Source organism: Spermophilus citellus (genome assembly GCF_964194105.1).
Source record: "Spermophilus citellus genome assembly, chromosome: 6".
NCBI classification, from domain to species: domain Eukaryota; kingdom Metazoa; phylum Chordata; class Mammalia; order Rodentia; family Sciuridae; genus Spermophilus; species Spermophilus citellus.
The window spans coordinates 131,584,463-131,601,467 of record NC_138187.1 but is presented as its reverse complement, the minus strand read 5'-3'; the positions used below and the strand labels follow the sequence as shown (position 1 = coordinate 131,601,467).

Genomic DNA, 17,005 nt, shown 5'->3' with positions numbered 1-17,005 from the left:
TCTTTGATCCAACCTGACTCAATTTACCTATCTATGTTGACTGCCTGGCTAATTCTGGCTTCACCAGCATGAACCCATTCAGGGTCCCAAATTGGACTTTTATTACTTTTGCCTAATAAACCTAACAAGTAAAGGTCATGTTTATGACTATTCTTAAGATAATGATTTTTTTTTCATTTTAACATTTGAATTTTGGTAGTATTAGTGCTTTTCTTACTGGAAAGAAGAATGTAATTTTTCAGTTGTTTAATTTTGCATAGGTTTTTTTTATTTTAAAATACTTTAATATATATGTTGTTTTTGAAATTTGTTTTATTCATTAATCTTTATATTTTTATATTTAATCATAGTGTTTAAAAACATTAAGTTTTCATTGTATATAGGGTAAGTATCAATTATGATACTGTACTGTGTATTTCAAGAGCTGGAGAAAGGATTTTGAATGTTCTAACTGCAAAGAAATAAATGTTTGAAGAGAAAGATATTTGCCCTGATTTGGACATTTTGCAAAGTGTATATGCATTAAACATCATAAAGACCCCATAAATATGTGCAAATAATTATCAATTAAAAAGATGTTTTCACCATGAAGAAATGATTGATCATTGAGAAGATAGATGTTTAGCTTGACTTAAACATTACACAGACTATACAAACAGGGATATACCCCATAGTAAACTGTTATTAGGTGTAATTTTTGTTTTAATCTATTTTTTTTCAAAAAATTAAAGAAAAAAATGAAAATATTGATAAAATAAGTAAATATGATAGTAGAATAATGGAATAAAAATAATAGTGAGTTAACTGACAGAGTGTCAAATATAGTGGATGGTTAAAGAAGATTTAAGAGAATATGTATTCTCTTACATAGATTGTGGTGAGCTGTGAATCCCTTTTTCTGTGGCTCCACCCCTTTGGCCTTGTGCACTGCAACCAACATGGTTTCTCTCTTGGATAGCTCTGCCCACTGCTTTCCTTGGCAGATGTTCCATGTTACTAGAATCTCTTAATTCCTGAGGTCTCCACTGCAGCTTTAGTTTCATTCTCACATTTTTATGCATTTCTGTTTCAGGGGGTACCTGAAGGGATTCTGACCCTACTGCACTTTGCCTGGCCTCCCAGGATTTCCTTTGAAATCTCAGTGGAGGCCTCCATGATCCCCAACTCCAGAATCCTACATTCTTGAACAACTGGCACCACATGGATGATGCCAACTCCTGCTGCCAGCTCAAGGAATAGCTGGGCTCCTTGACTATGGTTGCAGGGGCCCTTGAGTCTAGACAACTGAACATTATTTAAGGACCCATGAGGAAGGAACTTCATGGGTCCCTCTTATGGAGGCAGGGTGCTCCTATGATCTCTTTTCAAATGAATTTTTATTTTATACCCTTTAGACTTCTATGGGTGTAGTTTTCTAAGATGCCCTCAAGGAATCTTTCCTTGTATCTCTGTATAAAATACTTAGCTTCTCTTTAGTGGTGGTAATCACTTCAGCAACCACATCTTCTTGGCCCCAATTTAGATCTACTTCTTTGGCCAAACTGAAAGCGTTTTCAATCTTTCCTGTTTTTTTTTTTTTTTTTGGCTTCTCATTATCACAGTAAATTTGAATAAAAAACCTCCAGCAATACCCATGCAACTTTCTGAATGTGTGCTGCCTTGAAATTTCCTCCCCCAGATTAATTAGTCCATCAACTATAGATTGAAACTATAGTTTCAGGTCATGGGCAAATTGCAGACAAGTTATTTGCTGTCATGTGACTGTATCTAATGTGACTTGTCTCTAATCCAATTCCAAAGAGTCTTCATTACATTCTGAAACCCCATGAGCATAGTCTTTTTACTGTTTATATTGTTATCAACATTCTGGTCTTCTCAGCTCCCATCAGAATTACCTAAAAAGCTTTGCTTTTAACATTCTAAGTTTACTCCAGCCTGCATCTCCAAATTTATCCAAACTCCTGCCAAAAACCATTTCAAAAGTCTTCTGAACCACATGGTCAGGTTACTCACAGCAACAACCTTAGTTTTCAGTATCAATTTGTATATTAGTCAGCTTTTCATCGCTGTGACCAAAGTACCTGACAACAGTTACTTAGCGAAGAAATAATTTATTCTCAGTTCATAGTTTTAAGGATTAAACCTCTGAGTTGGTGAGCTCAAAATAAATTTTTCTTTACGAATTCTCAGTTGACATATAATTTTAAGCACCTAACTAATTTTAGAAATGAAATTTTAAGCACCTAACTAATTTTAGAAATGAAATTTTAAGCACCTAATTTTAGAAATGTAAGACAACGATTTCATGCTTAAACATTTACTATTATATACTCAGTTGTTATTTTATTGTTAACAAAATAAAATTTTTTTTCTGTATGTGTTTAAGGCTTTTTGCTTTTGTTTTTTGTGTGTGTTTTAGCAGAGCCTGAATATAGGTTTCCTTTGTGTATATACTCGGGGATTTTGCCAAGATTTACATTTGTGTTTTGATTTCTCTAATCAATTTTAGGTACCTTTGAGCTATTAATTTTTCAATTATTACTTCTGTCAATTTTCCCTCCTTTGAAACTCCAGTTATTCATATGTTGTGTTACTTGACTCTGCATGACACATTTTTTTTACTCTGTTTGATTTGTTCTTGTTTATGCACTTTAGCCTTTCTGTATTTCACTTGTGGCATTTCTACTTTAGACTTTTTTCAAGCTTAATATATTTCCCTCTGTGTCCATATGACTCATGAGACATTATTTCACATATTTATTCTGTACTTTTAGAATAGCACATTATTTTCATAGTCATTTTGTTTTGAGTATCTTTTTATTTTTATTCATTTACATCTTCTTTATATAGTTTCTTTAACATACTTAAAAGAGTTATTCTAAAGGTATTGATAGCATTGTAGCTTCAGGAGCTAAGTGTCTGCTATTTACTAACTTTATTTTCTCTTCCTGGACAGACTTTTTCTCCTTTCATGTGTGCTTTAATTTTCATTTGAGTCCATACATTTTGTATGAGATGGAATGTTATGACTTAAGTTTATATAATTACTCCCACCAATGAGAGTGTTTGCTTTCTTTTGATCTAATTAAACTCATTTGGGCCTGGGTTACATTTTAGTTTGAGTCAGTCCACTTCTGGTATGAAAAGATGCAAAGAGAGGACTGTGTGTGTGTGTGTGTGTGTGTGTGTGTGTGTGTGTGCACGCATGCACACTCATGTGTTTTCAATTGAGAACCAGGTTAGAATCTTGTTCCTCTATCCCAAAAGACTGATAAATTTACCTGCTTCTTTGATACTTTGACTGCTGTTTTAAAATTTGATCCTGAGTGATTTTCAAATATAGCAAATATGTTTAATAAAGATACTAACTGTTTACTTAAAGCAGGCCACTTCTCCTGTTCGGACATTTTGTCTGAGAATATGGGAATTTTCAGTCCAAAACCTCTGCAGGGAACTTTGATTCTAAATAAGTTTTAGAAAATTTTATGCTAGACGTAATCTCTCAAAGTTCATCTGGTTCTTCCTTTCTTCATTACCATTCCTTTATTCATTCAAATTTGGATCATCAATCCATATCCACAGCTGGCAGTCATAACCAGGTAAGAAATAGCCAAAGACCATATGTTTGCATGAAATAGGGCTTTTTCACTTGGATTTAATTATTTTAATCCTTTCACCCCACAATTTACTTTTAAACACACACACATACTGTTTTACATGCACACTGTTCTAGTCAGCTTTCTGTTGCTGTGATTAAAAGATCTGACCAGAACAATTGTAGAGGAGGAAAAGTTTATCTGAGGGCTCACAGTTTCAGAACTCTCAGTTCATAGATAGGCAGTTCCATTCCTCAGGGTCTGAAGTGAGGGGAAACATCAGCAGGGAAGAGTGTGGCAGAGGGAAGCTGCTCACATGATGATCAGGAGGCAGAGAGACAGAGAGAGGCTCCACTGGCCAGATACAAAATGACCAAATACTCTAATGACCCATCTCTTCCAGCCACACCCTACTCACCTTTATTTACCACTCTGTTAATCCCCATCCCCCCATCAATAGATACATTCATTGATTGGGTTAAAGCTCTCATAACCCATTCATTTCTCTTCTAAACCTTCTTGCATTATCTTATACGTGAGCTTTTTGGGACACATCGAAACCAACCCATGACACTCATTCCCACAAGGGATGGATCAGTAACCACATAGGTATTTTTAAAAGCAAAGCCAACCCCAACATATCATATGTTTGCTTTTATTATTTGCAGATTGCCAAGGACCTCCTCCAATAGGAGATACAGAAATTCTGTTAGGTTCCTGGCCTGACCAGCCTTATACAGAGGGTACTCAGGCTACCTACAAATGCCACCCTGGCTATAGGACCCTTGGCACCATCAAAAGGGCATGCAGAAATGGAGAATGGGTGGCTCTTAATCCAGGCAGGATATGTCAGAGTAAGTACTTCACTTTTTAAAATAATATTTATTCTTAAGTTTTAGGTGGACACAATATCTTTATTTTACATTTATGTGGTGCTGAGGATTGAACCCAGTGCCTCTACCACTGAGCCACAACCCCGAGTTCTTCACTTTTTTTTGGAAAATTATGAAATCTTTTAGTTTTGAAAATACTTAATACTTGATATTGTATCAATACTGGTTGAATTATATCATTCTTATCATTTTAATACAAAGCAATACATGATTATTTTTAAAAAGAGGACAGTAATCCAACAAAATTCAAAAATATATTCAATTATAAAATAATAGCTTTGCTATTTTCAATTTTCCTTATATTCAATGTTGTCCTCTAATTAAGTGCCAAATATCTTTGTCCACCAACTCCTATATAAAATGTGTTCTCTGTATAACATACATATATATATGTGTGTGTGTGTGTGTGTGTGTATATATATATATATATATGTGTGTGTGTGTGTGTGTGTGTGTGTGTGTATTTTTAATTTTTTTTTTTATTTTAGAGAAGCCCTGTGGACATCCTGGGGATACTCCATTTGGTTATTTTCATCTTGAAGTAGGAAGTAAATTTGAATATGGCGCAAAAGTTGTTTATAAATGTGATGAGGGGTATGTAGTCAATATTGAAAAGGTATATAACTCAAATACTACAGAGGAACTGTAATAATTTATATACACAAATAACTTGAAAATTAAGGTACAATATAAATTATTATATGTGTATATCATACTGTTTTCTTAACATTAAGAAATTCAAGCTGTGATTACTCTGATTTAGTATTTTTATAAGTATATGGAAAAACAGTTGGCAGTAAGTGTTCACCCAAGGCATCTTTTCTACATTGTACTATTTGCAGGGTATTTTGGGTTATTTATGTTGGGGATAATTGGACATATAATAAAATTATAAATTTATAAAATTTAGGAAGAAGCAATTCTTTGGTTGTAAGTTTTACTTATAAATGCTATAATATAAATTTCCATGTTATACAAATTCTTTTTATCATTCATATAAAAAATGCTACTCTTTCAGAATTATTGATTTTATACCTTCTAACCAGCCAGTCAGGTTTCCTGACTGATCTCATCACAGTACCTCCTTAGTCTTTGTTCTTCTCTATTATTCCTCTCTAGGTCAAAAACTTATTTTGCAGAAAATTTTATACATTAGGAAGCCATGATCAGATCACGGTAATTTTATACTAAACAATACGAATCAAGAGATTATAAATTGAATTATTGTTCTCCCCTCATACATTTCTTGATTTGGAGCAAGAAAATGTAATAGTTTTTCAGGCTTGACACTAAACCCATGTTCCAAACCTTCAAATCTCAGTATCTGTGTGTATAAATAGGTCTTCACTTGAATTTTGCTCTCTTTTTAAAGTGAACACATATCATGTGCATCATGGGATTAGTGAGAGAAAGAAAGAAGACCCATACTTGAAGTCCTTAATAGAGACCCTGGAATATTGCAAATGCCCGATAAGTATTAGTTCTTAATAGTTTGGCCTCTTCAGAGGAAGTTTTTCAAACACATTTTTCAGTCCAACTCTCAGTCCTTACTACTGTTGTCTTCATATGTAACCAAATAGATTAAGCCAATCTGGGCCTGAACTTTTTGATTTGCTCTACCTCTGAAATATCCCTTTATTTCTACAAAAGTCTTCCCTTTAGGTTCCAACAATGACTTGGAAAGGAATCAAAATCCATAAATTTCTTTTACTTGATTTCCTCAATTGTAACAATTCATATTTACAACTTGTTAAAGAAATTAGCTACAGACTTGCCTCTGATTCTTGCTGTCTTTACCTCACCCTGTGTCCACTAGGGGTAACTCTGCTATAGCCTCACTATGAGAGTTCCTGCTATTCTCAGTCTCCAACAGAACTTTGTCAGTGAAATCGCTGATATTTATCAGTGAAATGAAGTGTTGAGATCATCCAGCAAACTAAAGTAATTTATGTTATTTTAAAATTATTTTATTTTTTAACTTCTCTACTAGCTAGAATGTAGGGGATATAAATCTTTAACTGGGTTGTAGATGGTGAAGTAGATTTATTTATTTATTTATTTATTTTTTGTATTTGTAGATGGACAGCATGCCTTTATTTTTTTTGTTTGTTTATTTTTATGCAGTGCTGAGGATTGAACCCAGTGCCTCACATGTGCAAGGCAAGCACTTTTCCACTGAGCTACAGCCCCAGCCCAGTGAAGTAGATTTTTTACCCCTTGGTTTCTGTCAGTCAACTAACCCTTTTTGATCTTTTGTCTTTAGTTATTTCCCTTGCTGAATACTAACCATTTAACTGAATATTCAGTGCAGATATCCTACAGGAATTATGAAAATTTTGAGAAGTTTTGAAAAACCTTATTTTTTTATTATTATTCTGCTTGCCTGGGTTTGAGTATTGTCAGGTACTGTTTTTTGCCAATCACTATCAAATAGGCAACTTCTCTCTTTTTCCTCACCTCCTTCCTCCAAATATTTGGGCCATGGGAGGCTTTTGCAGAATGTTGCAGAATATCTGAAACATCTTTGGGAAACAAACAGATCTCTGGTGCAGGTGGAAAAAAAATAACCAGAAAATCTGCTTTTTCTGTTAAGAGGGTACATTCTAGCTAGTAGAGAAGTTACAGATTGCCTTAGTAGTCAATTATTTTGTTTCCTTTACATGAATGATACATAGAATAAATGCTTGGCTCTGTGACTAAAACTTGGTTTATGAAAATGTTTTCTTTCCTTAAAGAATTAGTCACAAAAGCATTTTCCTTTTTTTTTTTTGAGGGAGAACATTTATTTTACTTGTACAATGAGCAGAACAATCCTTATTTGCAAATGAAGAAAACAAAGGCCCATGAAAATTATTTAGTGAGTCTGCAGGTCTTTCAAAGAAAAAAAAAAGAGAGGGAGAGAAAGACATTTAAGACAGGAAGGAAGGAAGAAAGGAAGGAAAGAACAAATGATGGTAGGAAGGGAGAAAAGATAGTAGGGAAGGTAAAATAAAGGAAGAGAAAAAGAAGGAAGGAAACGTATAAGTTGCTAATTTTCCATAAAAAGGAGTTTTTGAAAGACATTCAGAATAGGATTAAACTAAAAACTGCATGCAAATACGTAATTTCTTGCCAGTCTGTTATTTTTGTGTTTTCAGGTATCGAATGTTAAGCGAGAATAATTTCCGTGAATGTAAAGCAGAAGGATGGACAAATGATATTCCTATATGTAAAGGTAATATAAAATAAGTTTACAATCTGTCAAGATAGCTAAACTATTTAAGCTTTTTCAAAATGTTTGGCATCAAAACATCCTTAAGTTTATAATTAAATATTTTTTATTTAAATTATTTTTCTGGTTTATAATACAGTGCAGTTCCTTCCCTTGCTGAATACTAACCACTTAACTGGATATTCAATGTGGATATCTAGTTTTATTATCCTACAGGTAGGTGGCTTTAAGAAACTTTTGAAAAATCTGAAAAAGTTGTTCTTTCTGCATTCTACTTGTCCAGTGCATCAATGAATCTAGTAATTTTCTTTTATTTTTTATTTTTAAATTTATTTTTGGTACCAGGGAATAAACTCAGGGGTGCTCAATCACTAAGCCACATTTTCAGTCATTTTTGGATTTTATTAAGAGATAGGGTCTTGCAAAATTGCTTGGGGCCTCACTAAGTTTCTGAGGCTGGCTTTGAATTTGTGATCCTCCTGCCTCAAGCTACCAAGTCATTGGGATTACAGATGTGTAACAAACATACCTGACAAGTTCTTTTATTACTACATATTTTGTGTTTTGATATATCAAATATAGGAGTTGAAGTTATAGCTCAGTGGTAGTGTGTTTATTAGGCATGCATGAGGACCTGAGTTTTATTTCCAGTACCACATAAATAAATAAATAGATAAATATGAGAGAGAGAGAGAGGGAGAGAGCACTGAGGTGGAAGAGGAAGGAAATTTAAGAACAATTTTTCTATTGAAGTAAATACTATGAAGTTTACTTTTATATCTTTTAGAATGCTGGTTTATATTATTTCAGGGCATACATGGAAATTTTGTATTTAGTCATTCTAAACTTATATTTCTTAATAATTTGAGCTACTTGTCACCATGAAATTGCAAACTACCATTCAAAGTAGTAGTTGTTTGTTCACTTCCACAGAAAAGAATCAGAGATAAACAGTAATTTTAATTTTACCTAGTTTTTATCTTTTGCAAACAGGTGTATCAAATGCTTCTAAAAATATTTAAGTAATTTCTTCTATTTTATCTTGCTGATGATTTTACACACACACACACACACACACACACACACACACAATTTCATTACAAAGTTTTCAAATTCTACTAGAAAAAATTATTTTTGTTTTTTCAGTTGTTACATGTTTGCCAGTGACAGAACCAGAGAATGGGAGAATTATCAATAGTGCGATAGAACCAGATGAGGAATATTATTTTGGACAAGTCGTGCAGTTTGAGTGTAATTCAGGCTTCAAACATGAAGGTCACAAAGAAATATATTGTTCAGTAAATGGTCATTGGAGTAATGAAAAACCAAGATGTGTGGGTAAGATGTACTTAACTGCTTCCTTGATTGTTCTTAGTTTTTCTTATGAAAAAATATATTTGAAAATGTGGTACACAATAATGAATATAAATAGTTCTTAAAAAGCTAATGTTTATTAATCATGTATAATATTCCTGTAGTTGATCTTAGTTTTCTGTGTAAGTCATCTTATTTTCTACCTACAAAACAGTTTTATGATTTATGTACTAGTATCATCTCTATGATTGAAGAAATTTTGGTGCAAAATTGTTTTAGTCAGCTACTTGGCTGCTTGATTAAAAAAACTAACAAGAACAAATAGAGGAGGAAAAGTTTATTTGAGGTCTCTCAGTTTCAGTGGTCTCAGTCCATGGATAGCCAGCTCCATTCCCTGGGGCTCAAGGGACATGATGGTGAAATAATGAAGCAATGGAAAGTGACTTAGAACATGATGATCAGGAAAGAGAGAGAGAGAGAGAGAGAGAGAGAGAGAGAGAGAGAGAGAGAGAGAGAGAGAGAGACTGACTCTCCTCACAGCATACAAAATGTAACCTCAAAGGTACACCCTCTATGACCCACCTCTTCCAGCCACACCCTACCTACTTTCAGTTACCAGTCAATTTCTATCAGAGGATTAACTGGGTTAAGGCTCTCATAACCCAATCATTTCACCTCTAAATCTTGGTGGATTGTCTCACATATGAGCTTTTGGGTGTTACTTCATTGTTAACAAAAATCAAATCATGCAGCCTAGATTACCACAGCATAGGGAGTCTAGATTTAAACCTAGGTTATTATCTGACATCAGCATCCATACTCTAACCATAAACATATTGTTGTTGGCTCTTTTTTCAGGGTGATGAGTTCCAGGGATTAAACTCAGGGGCACTCAACTCTAGGAATTTTTTTATTTATTTAGAGACAGGGTTTAAGTTGCTTAGTTTCATTGAGTTGCTTAGTGTCTTGCTGTTCCTGAGTCTGGCTTTGAACTTGAAATTCTGCCTCAGCCTGCATGTAAACATTATGGCATGTAACACCACTACTGGCTGTACCTGGCTCTTACAAGTTGAAAGAGAATGTTCAGCCTTTCTGTGCTGATCTCCAAAAAAGTCTATTTTTAATTCTGGATGCCAAATATTTATTATTTGTTTCCACTGATGCATCATGATGGCATTATATTTTTGAATAACTCATTTTTGATAACTTATTTCTAGGAAATAATTCTCTTTCATATTTGTGCTGAAAGTTAACTATGAACTGCTGAACACAATTCAATCCACCAAATAAATAATTTTATTTTAGAAAAATTTCTAAGCCAATTTTAATCCATGATTTCTTCAATTTATTTTGTCATGATACAGCTGATTTGTATATCTTTATTCATCAATGATTTTGGCTTTTAAGTTAAACATTATGGCCAATTAGTTTAATAATATCATAATTCATTTAACCTATTCTTGTTGGGAAGAAATTTCTAGCATTTTTTTATTTATTATCTAAAACCTCTGATTTATTCACATTTTTTATCTAGTCTACCTTACAGTAAAAAAAAATAAAAAATAAATAAAAATTTCTTAAGAATTCTAACAGAAATAGTGCTTTGTGATAATAATGTTAAGTTAAATACTTTAGAGGTTCATACATGGGATTTCTATGATCACAGCTAGATGTCATGGCTAGCAGAACCTTCCTGAAATTGCAGATGCCTAAGGAAAGTCTTACAGGAAGAGAGGGCTATTTTTAGGTGACCATGAAGAAGGCAAAAGCATGCCAGTCCCAGGAAGGTCAGAAGAGGAACATAGAAAGGCAGTGAGGCTTCAATAAGTGTGAAGTCCTATTGTTCCTTGTCCACTATCCACAGGGGCCTCCCATAGGAAGGTGATAAGTCAGTGATGAACTGAAGACAAGCCAGTACAAGGTATTGAGAAGCTAATGCACCATTCTTAAGAACTTAGCTTTAATGCAGACTGATTTGGGAACTGGTGAAAGATTTCAAGTGGAGGAATAAAGTGACCATTTGGAAGTTTTTGTAGTTAAACCCCAAAAAAACAGATTAGGAAGATGGAAGAAGAAGATTTGGAAAAACAGTTATCATTGTCACTATCTCAGGGAAAAGGGTTTGAGAGAAGTGGTGTCAAAGATGATGGGCAGTTTTCTGTTGTTATTGTTTAGGTGTTTGTTTTGTTGTGTTTTTGTTTTTGATAGAAAACCTATATAGATGGTGAAGACACAAAAGCAGAATTTCAGTTACTTCCAAAGATGTAATGAAAAATGAGTAGAATAAATTTCTTTGAGAAAGATTCTGTTGAATCAATAACGAGAAAATGTTTTATTTTTACAGGTCACTTGGAGAAAATACTTATCACAGTAAATCTATATTCAATATCACATATGCATTTGATGAGTATTACTATCAATTACTGCCAAAGGACTAATTTACCCTTAAACTAAAGTTGAAATATAATTTTACTCAGAATTTTAGCTTCTGGCAAAAATGAAGAGCAACAGATGATGTTAAGAATAACAGATAAAACAGATAGTGAAGCCAAAAGAGAACTTTTGTTTGGTTGGCTGATTTACCTAATGGAAACAAAATTTCTATTTTTATATAAACACAACTTGGTTATAGTCTTTTAGTTCATAATAAACATTTCAGAATTTAATCCCTTGTATTTAGAAATTTCCTGCACATCGCCAGAAATTAGAAATGGGTATTCTGTATCTCCAAAGAAAATTTATAAGGAGAATGAAATATTTCAATATAAATGTAATCAAGGTTTTGAAAACAATGAAAGAGGCAATGCTACATGCACTAGTTCAGGATGGAGTCCAAGTCCCTCATGTGAAGGTAAGGTTACTTTTATTTTCTGTTTCTTTTGTTAAAAATTTTATCAGGCCTGGTGTGCTGGTGCAGGTCTGTAATCCCAGGGCTTGGGAGGCTGAGACAGGTGCATCACAAATTCAAAGTCAGCCTCAGTGACAGCAAAGTACTAAGGAACTCAGTGAGACCCAGTATCTGAATAAAATACAAAAGGTGGCTGGGGATGTGGCTCAATGGTCAAGTGTCCTTGAGTTCAATCCTTGATACCCCACTCCAAAATAATTTTATTGGATATTTATTTATTTATTATTTATTTTTAAATAGAACCAGAGGCTTAAATATACTATTAAGTAGCTAGTTCATGGTGATAAAACATTCCAGGAGCAGAGTCAGGACTGTCATAGGCTTTCCAATTTCAATAATCTGCAATTCTCAAATACATAGATTGCTCTTCTAAAGCCTAGAATTTGGCTCTAAAGAGTAAATTATGTTAACATCAGATGAGGTAAATCTCTATTGACAATGGAATTAAAGGGATCCAGAAAGTGGAGGTTTTCATGAGCAATGGGTCTAATTTGGAACAACAGTGATGATGGTGCTGAAAAAGAAATCCTAACTCCCAGCTTCTTCATGGAAGGATGTCATGCAGAGAGGCAGAGCGCTTTTCCCCACAAGAAGTATATCTGAATATTGTGTTCTTTTTTGCCTACCTCCTTTTAAAGGGATGTCTTCCAACGATCATGACTTAGAAGAGAGAATATAGATGATTGAAGAGTTTAAGAAATCATAACCATAGAAAGAATAGCAAGAAGACATAGCTATATTGTCGTAATTCCTGTCCTCAGATGTTTGCAGGCATTTCTGAAAAGAAGTGGGGTAGCTTTTTGATGAGAACTGTTGCAGTGAGGGAAAGAAGGACCATTGATAGGTCCAGTGATTTTCACAGACTTTACCATACTGTGAGGTAAGGAGAGTTAACTCCTAGGAACACTCAAAACTTTACATCTGTGGTATGTAATTACATGCTTAAATTTTGTTTTAGTTATATTTTATAAAAGTACAGTTAATTTTGAATTGATTTTATAATTAAACATTTTATTTTGCTTCAGTTTACAAACGGTTACACGGAAAATGTATCTTTCCTCACAATTGAGTGATCTCTATTTTTAGGCATCATTAACAAAATATTTTAGAAAATAATTAATGAATATAAGACAATGATAATCCACTTAATTCCATGTTAAAAGGGATTTGGCTGATCACAAGGTATTTTTTAATGCATATACAATGATATTATTTTCTAATGAATACACAGTTTGTATTATAGTTTTTGTGTCAAAACATATAGTCATGAGCATCAGAGGTGGGCACTTTGAATGGTTAACTCTCTGGTTAACAAGTCCTGGGTATCTCCAGCACTGGTGCTGAGGATCACAAGGTATTTTATTAAACTTTGATAACAATAGAGATTTACCCCCAAATTGGATAAGCATGTACGCTGTCTCAGAATGTGTTTCATTTTATTTTAATATACTTTACATTGACTAGATGTAGAAGAGTTTCTTGTTAATAAAAGGACTCTACCATCTGTACCTCAGCTAATATATTACAAACACTTCTCTTTGTTTTCCTGGCACAATGCAAAAATTGACCTGCTGACATATGATGAATTCCTGACCCAGAAATCTTAATTTCTCTAAAATTGTGTAACTCAAAGCTCAGAAATTAGTAATAAAGCAAAATTTAAAATGATTGAGGAGAAAATAATTGAATTGCTTTCCATCTCATCCATGGCATATAGATGCCAAGGGTTTTGACAGAGTTGTCAAAACTTTGGTTTTCTCTGTCCAATAGAAGACAGCCTACAAGAAATCATTTACAGGAATAATTAAACATGCCAAGATGAATTGATTAAAAGTCATTTTTGATCCAATTCCATCTGTTTTCCTCATAAACTTTTAAAAATTGATTTACAACATATGGTGCTAATCAAGCAGTATTATTCTTACTTCAAATGTATCTATCTGGTAGTGGGAACAAGGGACCACATACATTTGGATAGTCTTGAATATTATTATTTTAGATAGCAATAGATAGTAAGGCAATTTTAAAATTGTTTATTTTAAGAAAGATTACAAAGGCAGGAATTAAGCTTCATCAATGAATTCATGTCTACAGTTTGAGATTAATCTTCAGAAGTGTTTAGATTCTCAATTGTTTTAACAAAATTACCCAATACACTTTAGTCATTCTCTTAAACTTTTGATTTTGTAACTTGTATCTTTGGATTAAAAAAATGGTATTAAGTTTAGTTATATCATGAAGTAAAATCCAAGTAAAGAAATGTAAACTAAAATTCAAAGACTTATTATTTGTTGATAAAAGAGCAATTGGTTTAGGTGGCTTGAAGAAAGTGTAATAACAATGAGTCACTTATATTGGAAAATGAAATAAGAGGTAAATTATGAGCATATAAAGGATTATAAGTAATTATGAATGTCTACCACATGTTTTTAGGTCAGACTACAATATGGCATCAATACAGACATTTATATAACTGTTCTACTGTACTTAAAATATATACTATTTTATAAGAAAAAGAATATTGTAAATTGATCCATTATTGGGATATAGCAGAGTTGATGGAAGGAATAAGAAAGAGCTTTATATGTGAGAAGAGATATCAAAGGAAGGCAAACTAGCTCACAGGTCAAATCAAGGTTGCTTCCCTTTTGTAAAGAAAGTTGTATTGAAACACAATAATGTCCATTTATTTATGTATTGGGTATGGTTACTTTTATATTACGTTGCCAGACCTAATTAGTTGCAAAAGAGACCCTTTACAAAAAAGGTTTTCCAAAAATAGATTGCAGTATATCAATATCTTAACAAACTACACTTTGTTTCTTGTTTGTGCTCACTTCTAATACATTTCAGAAGGGTCTCTGCACAGTATTTCACTGAAAATTCATTGCAGACTTTATATCTTTTTTTTTTTTTGCCCCAAAGTGAAGTGCTACTAAATGTTTCACATATGAAACATTTTTTAAAAAAAATTGTGCAGGCATTACTTGAAATTCTTCATTACTAAACTGTCTTGGTGCAAGATTAGAATGCATGGAATACTCATGAACGTATGTTAATGCAATGGTATGGTAGGGACTTTCTCAGACCAAAGGAAAATTAACATGGCACCATCAAATTCACCATGCACATTCCACAACTCTATTGTAACACTGTTGCAAATCTAAAGTATAGAAATATAATGCTCAATTAGAATGTATATTACCTTATATGAAAGACAAAATGCTAGAAAATAAAGAGGAGCTAACAAGATGTATATAAGGCAACACCTCCTGCTTTGAGGCCTCAGCCTTTGGAAACAAATCTGCTGGACCAGCGCCAACACTAATATGCTCTGCTTCCTACTGAATGCCCTGGTTCCTGGTCTCTCTGTGGAAGAATCCTGTAACAGTGGCAATAATAATGCAGTGAAATATGGTAAACTAGTTCTAAGATCAGGTGAGACAGGCATCATCTTTCCAATGTTCTTCTTCAGTTATTGCAGATGTGGGGGTGAGAACATGAAAATTCACACAATGTCTTTTAAAACTCTCTTCTGTTTTATTTTCATTACATTGAACTATCTTATGTCATATGGCCACATTTAATTCAAAGAATGGATGTAATTTCCTACCAGTTGTGTGGAAAGAAGAGTCTATGTATATTTTTGTAAACAATCCTTATGAGAGCAAAAGTAGAAAAGAAGAAATATTTGAAGTTATACATAATCATGATGAAGTCATTGCCAGACATGGAGTATCATGAAGTATGTGATAGCTTTGGGCAAAGAGGGATTTAGAGTTCAGGGGACACAAATATATTGGTGAAAACCACAGTAAGTTAAACAGGAGTGATATATGAGGATATAGAGAGAGAAATATGTGAGGATATATTTATTTTAATGTCATTTTGTGCTCCTCTAGGGACAAATAAATATTACCTATAGTCTTACTTTCTTATACTTAATTTTAATGAGTACTGATTTCCACACTATTCACACATCCTAATTTTTTTTTCCCAGAAGTAACATGTAATCCTCCTTATATTCCAAATGGTGTTTACTCACCTCAAAGGATTAAGCACAGAACTGAAGATGAAATCAGATATGAATGTAAAAGTGGTTTTTATCCTGCAACCAGAGGAAATACTGCAAAATGTACAAGTAGTGGCTGGATACCTCCTCCAAGATGTAGCTGTAAGTTTCATTTATATCTTGAGCTACTTTGGAATTCTGAATTGATTTTTCTACTAAACACACTCACACACACACACACACACACACACACACACAAACACACACACACACACAGTGACAAGACCAAATAGTTGTCTATGTTTATGTACATAATATGTACATAGAGCCTTTAAAAGCATTCTTTACTTAGTATGAAAATCGCATCTTAGTAAACTAAAAACAGTTTCTTGCAATTCAAAAAATGTATATATATATATATATATATATATATATATATATATATATATATATATATAAATGTATTTCTCTAATTAATAAAATTCTTCCAATATGTGAATAAAACATTGGGTAAAAAAAATACTACCTTCTAACAGATAATATGTTAATATGTTAGTTATTTGTTTCATTAAAACAAATATCCCTCAAACATATTTGTTTAATACCAAACATTTGCTGTCTCACAGTGTCTGTGGGTGAGAAATTTGGGAATGACTTCCCTGGGTAGTTCTTTTTTTTTTTTTTTTTTAGAGAATTTTTAATATTTATTTTTTTTAGTTCTCGGAGGACACAACATCTTTGTTGGTATGTGGTGCTGAGGATCGAACCCGGGCCACACGCATGCCAGGCGAGCGCGGTACCGCTTGAGCCACATCCCCAGCCCCTTCCCTGGGCAGTTCTGAGTCAGTTTCTTCTTGTGGTGCAGTCAGTACATCGGAGTAATAGACTGTTCTGCAGGATCAGCTTCCCACATGGTTCACTCACATAGATTTTGGCATGAGGCCTCAGCTCCTGACCACATGGGCCTCTCCTTAGGTTACCTGAATGACAGCTAACTTTCTCCAGAGCTACTGATCTGAGTGAGTGGAGGCCCGAATACCACTTAGGATCTACTCACACACTCTTGCTACT

General features: G+C 33.5%; 1 protein-coding gene across 1 annotated transcript in view; it reads left to right on the top strand.

Annotated features, from left to right (window-relative positions):
* The window catches only part of LOC308651820 (complement factor H-like), a 224,239-nt gene that overhangs the window by 155,715 nt on the left and 51,519 nt on the right, over positions 1–17,005 (top strand). The window contains exons 2-7 of the mRNA XM_081299361.1: positions 4,265–4,450; positions 4,978–5,083; positions 7,627–7,703; positions 8,847–9,038; positions 11,695–11,865; positions 15,923–16,096. Of these exons, the coding sequence (XP_081155487.1) occupies positions 4,265–4,450; positions 4,978–5,083; positions 7,627–7,703; positions 8,847–9,038; positions 11,695–11,865; positions 15,923–16,096 (906 nt within the window). The remainder of the gene's footprint in view (positions 1–4,264; positions 4,451–4,977; positions 5,084–7,626; positions 7,704–8,846; positions 9,039–11,694; positions 11,866–15,922; positions 16,097–17,005) is intronic.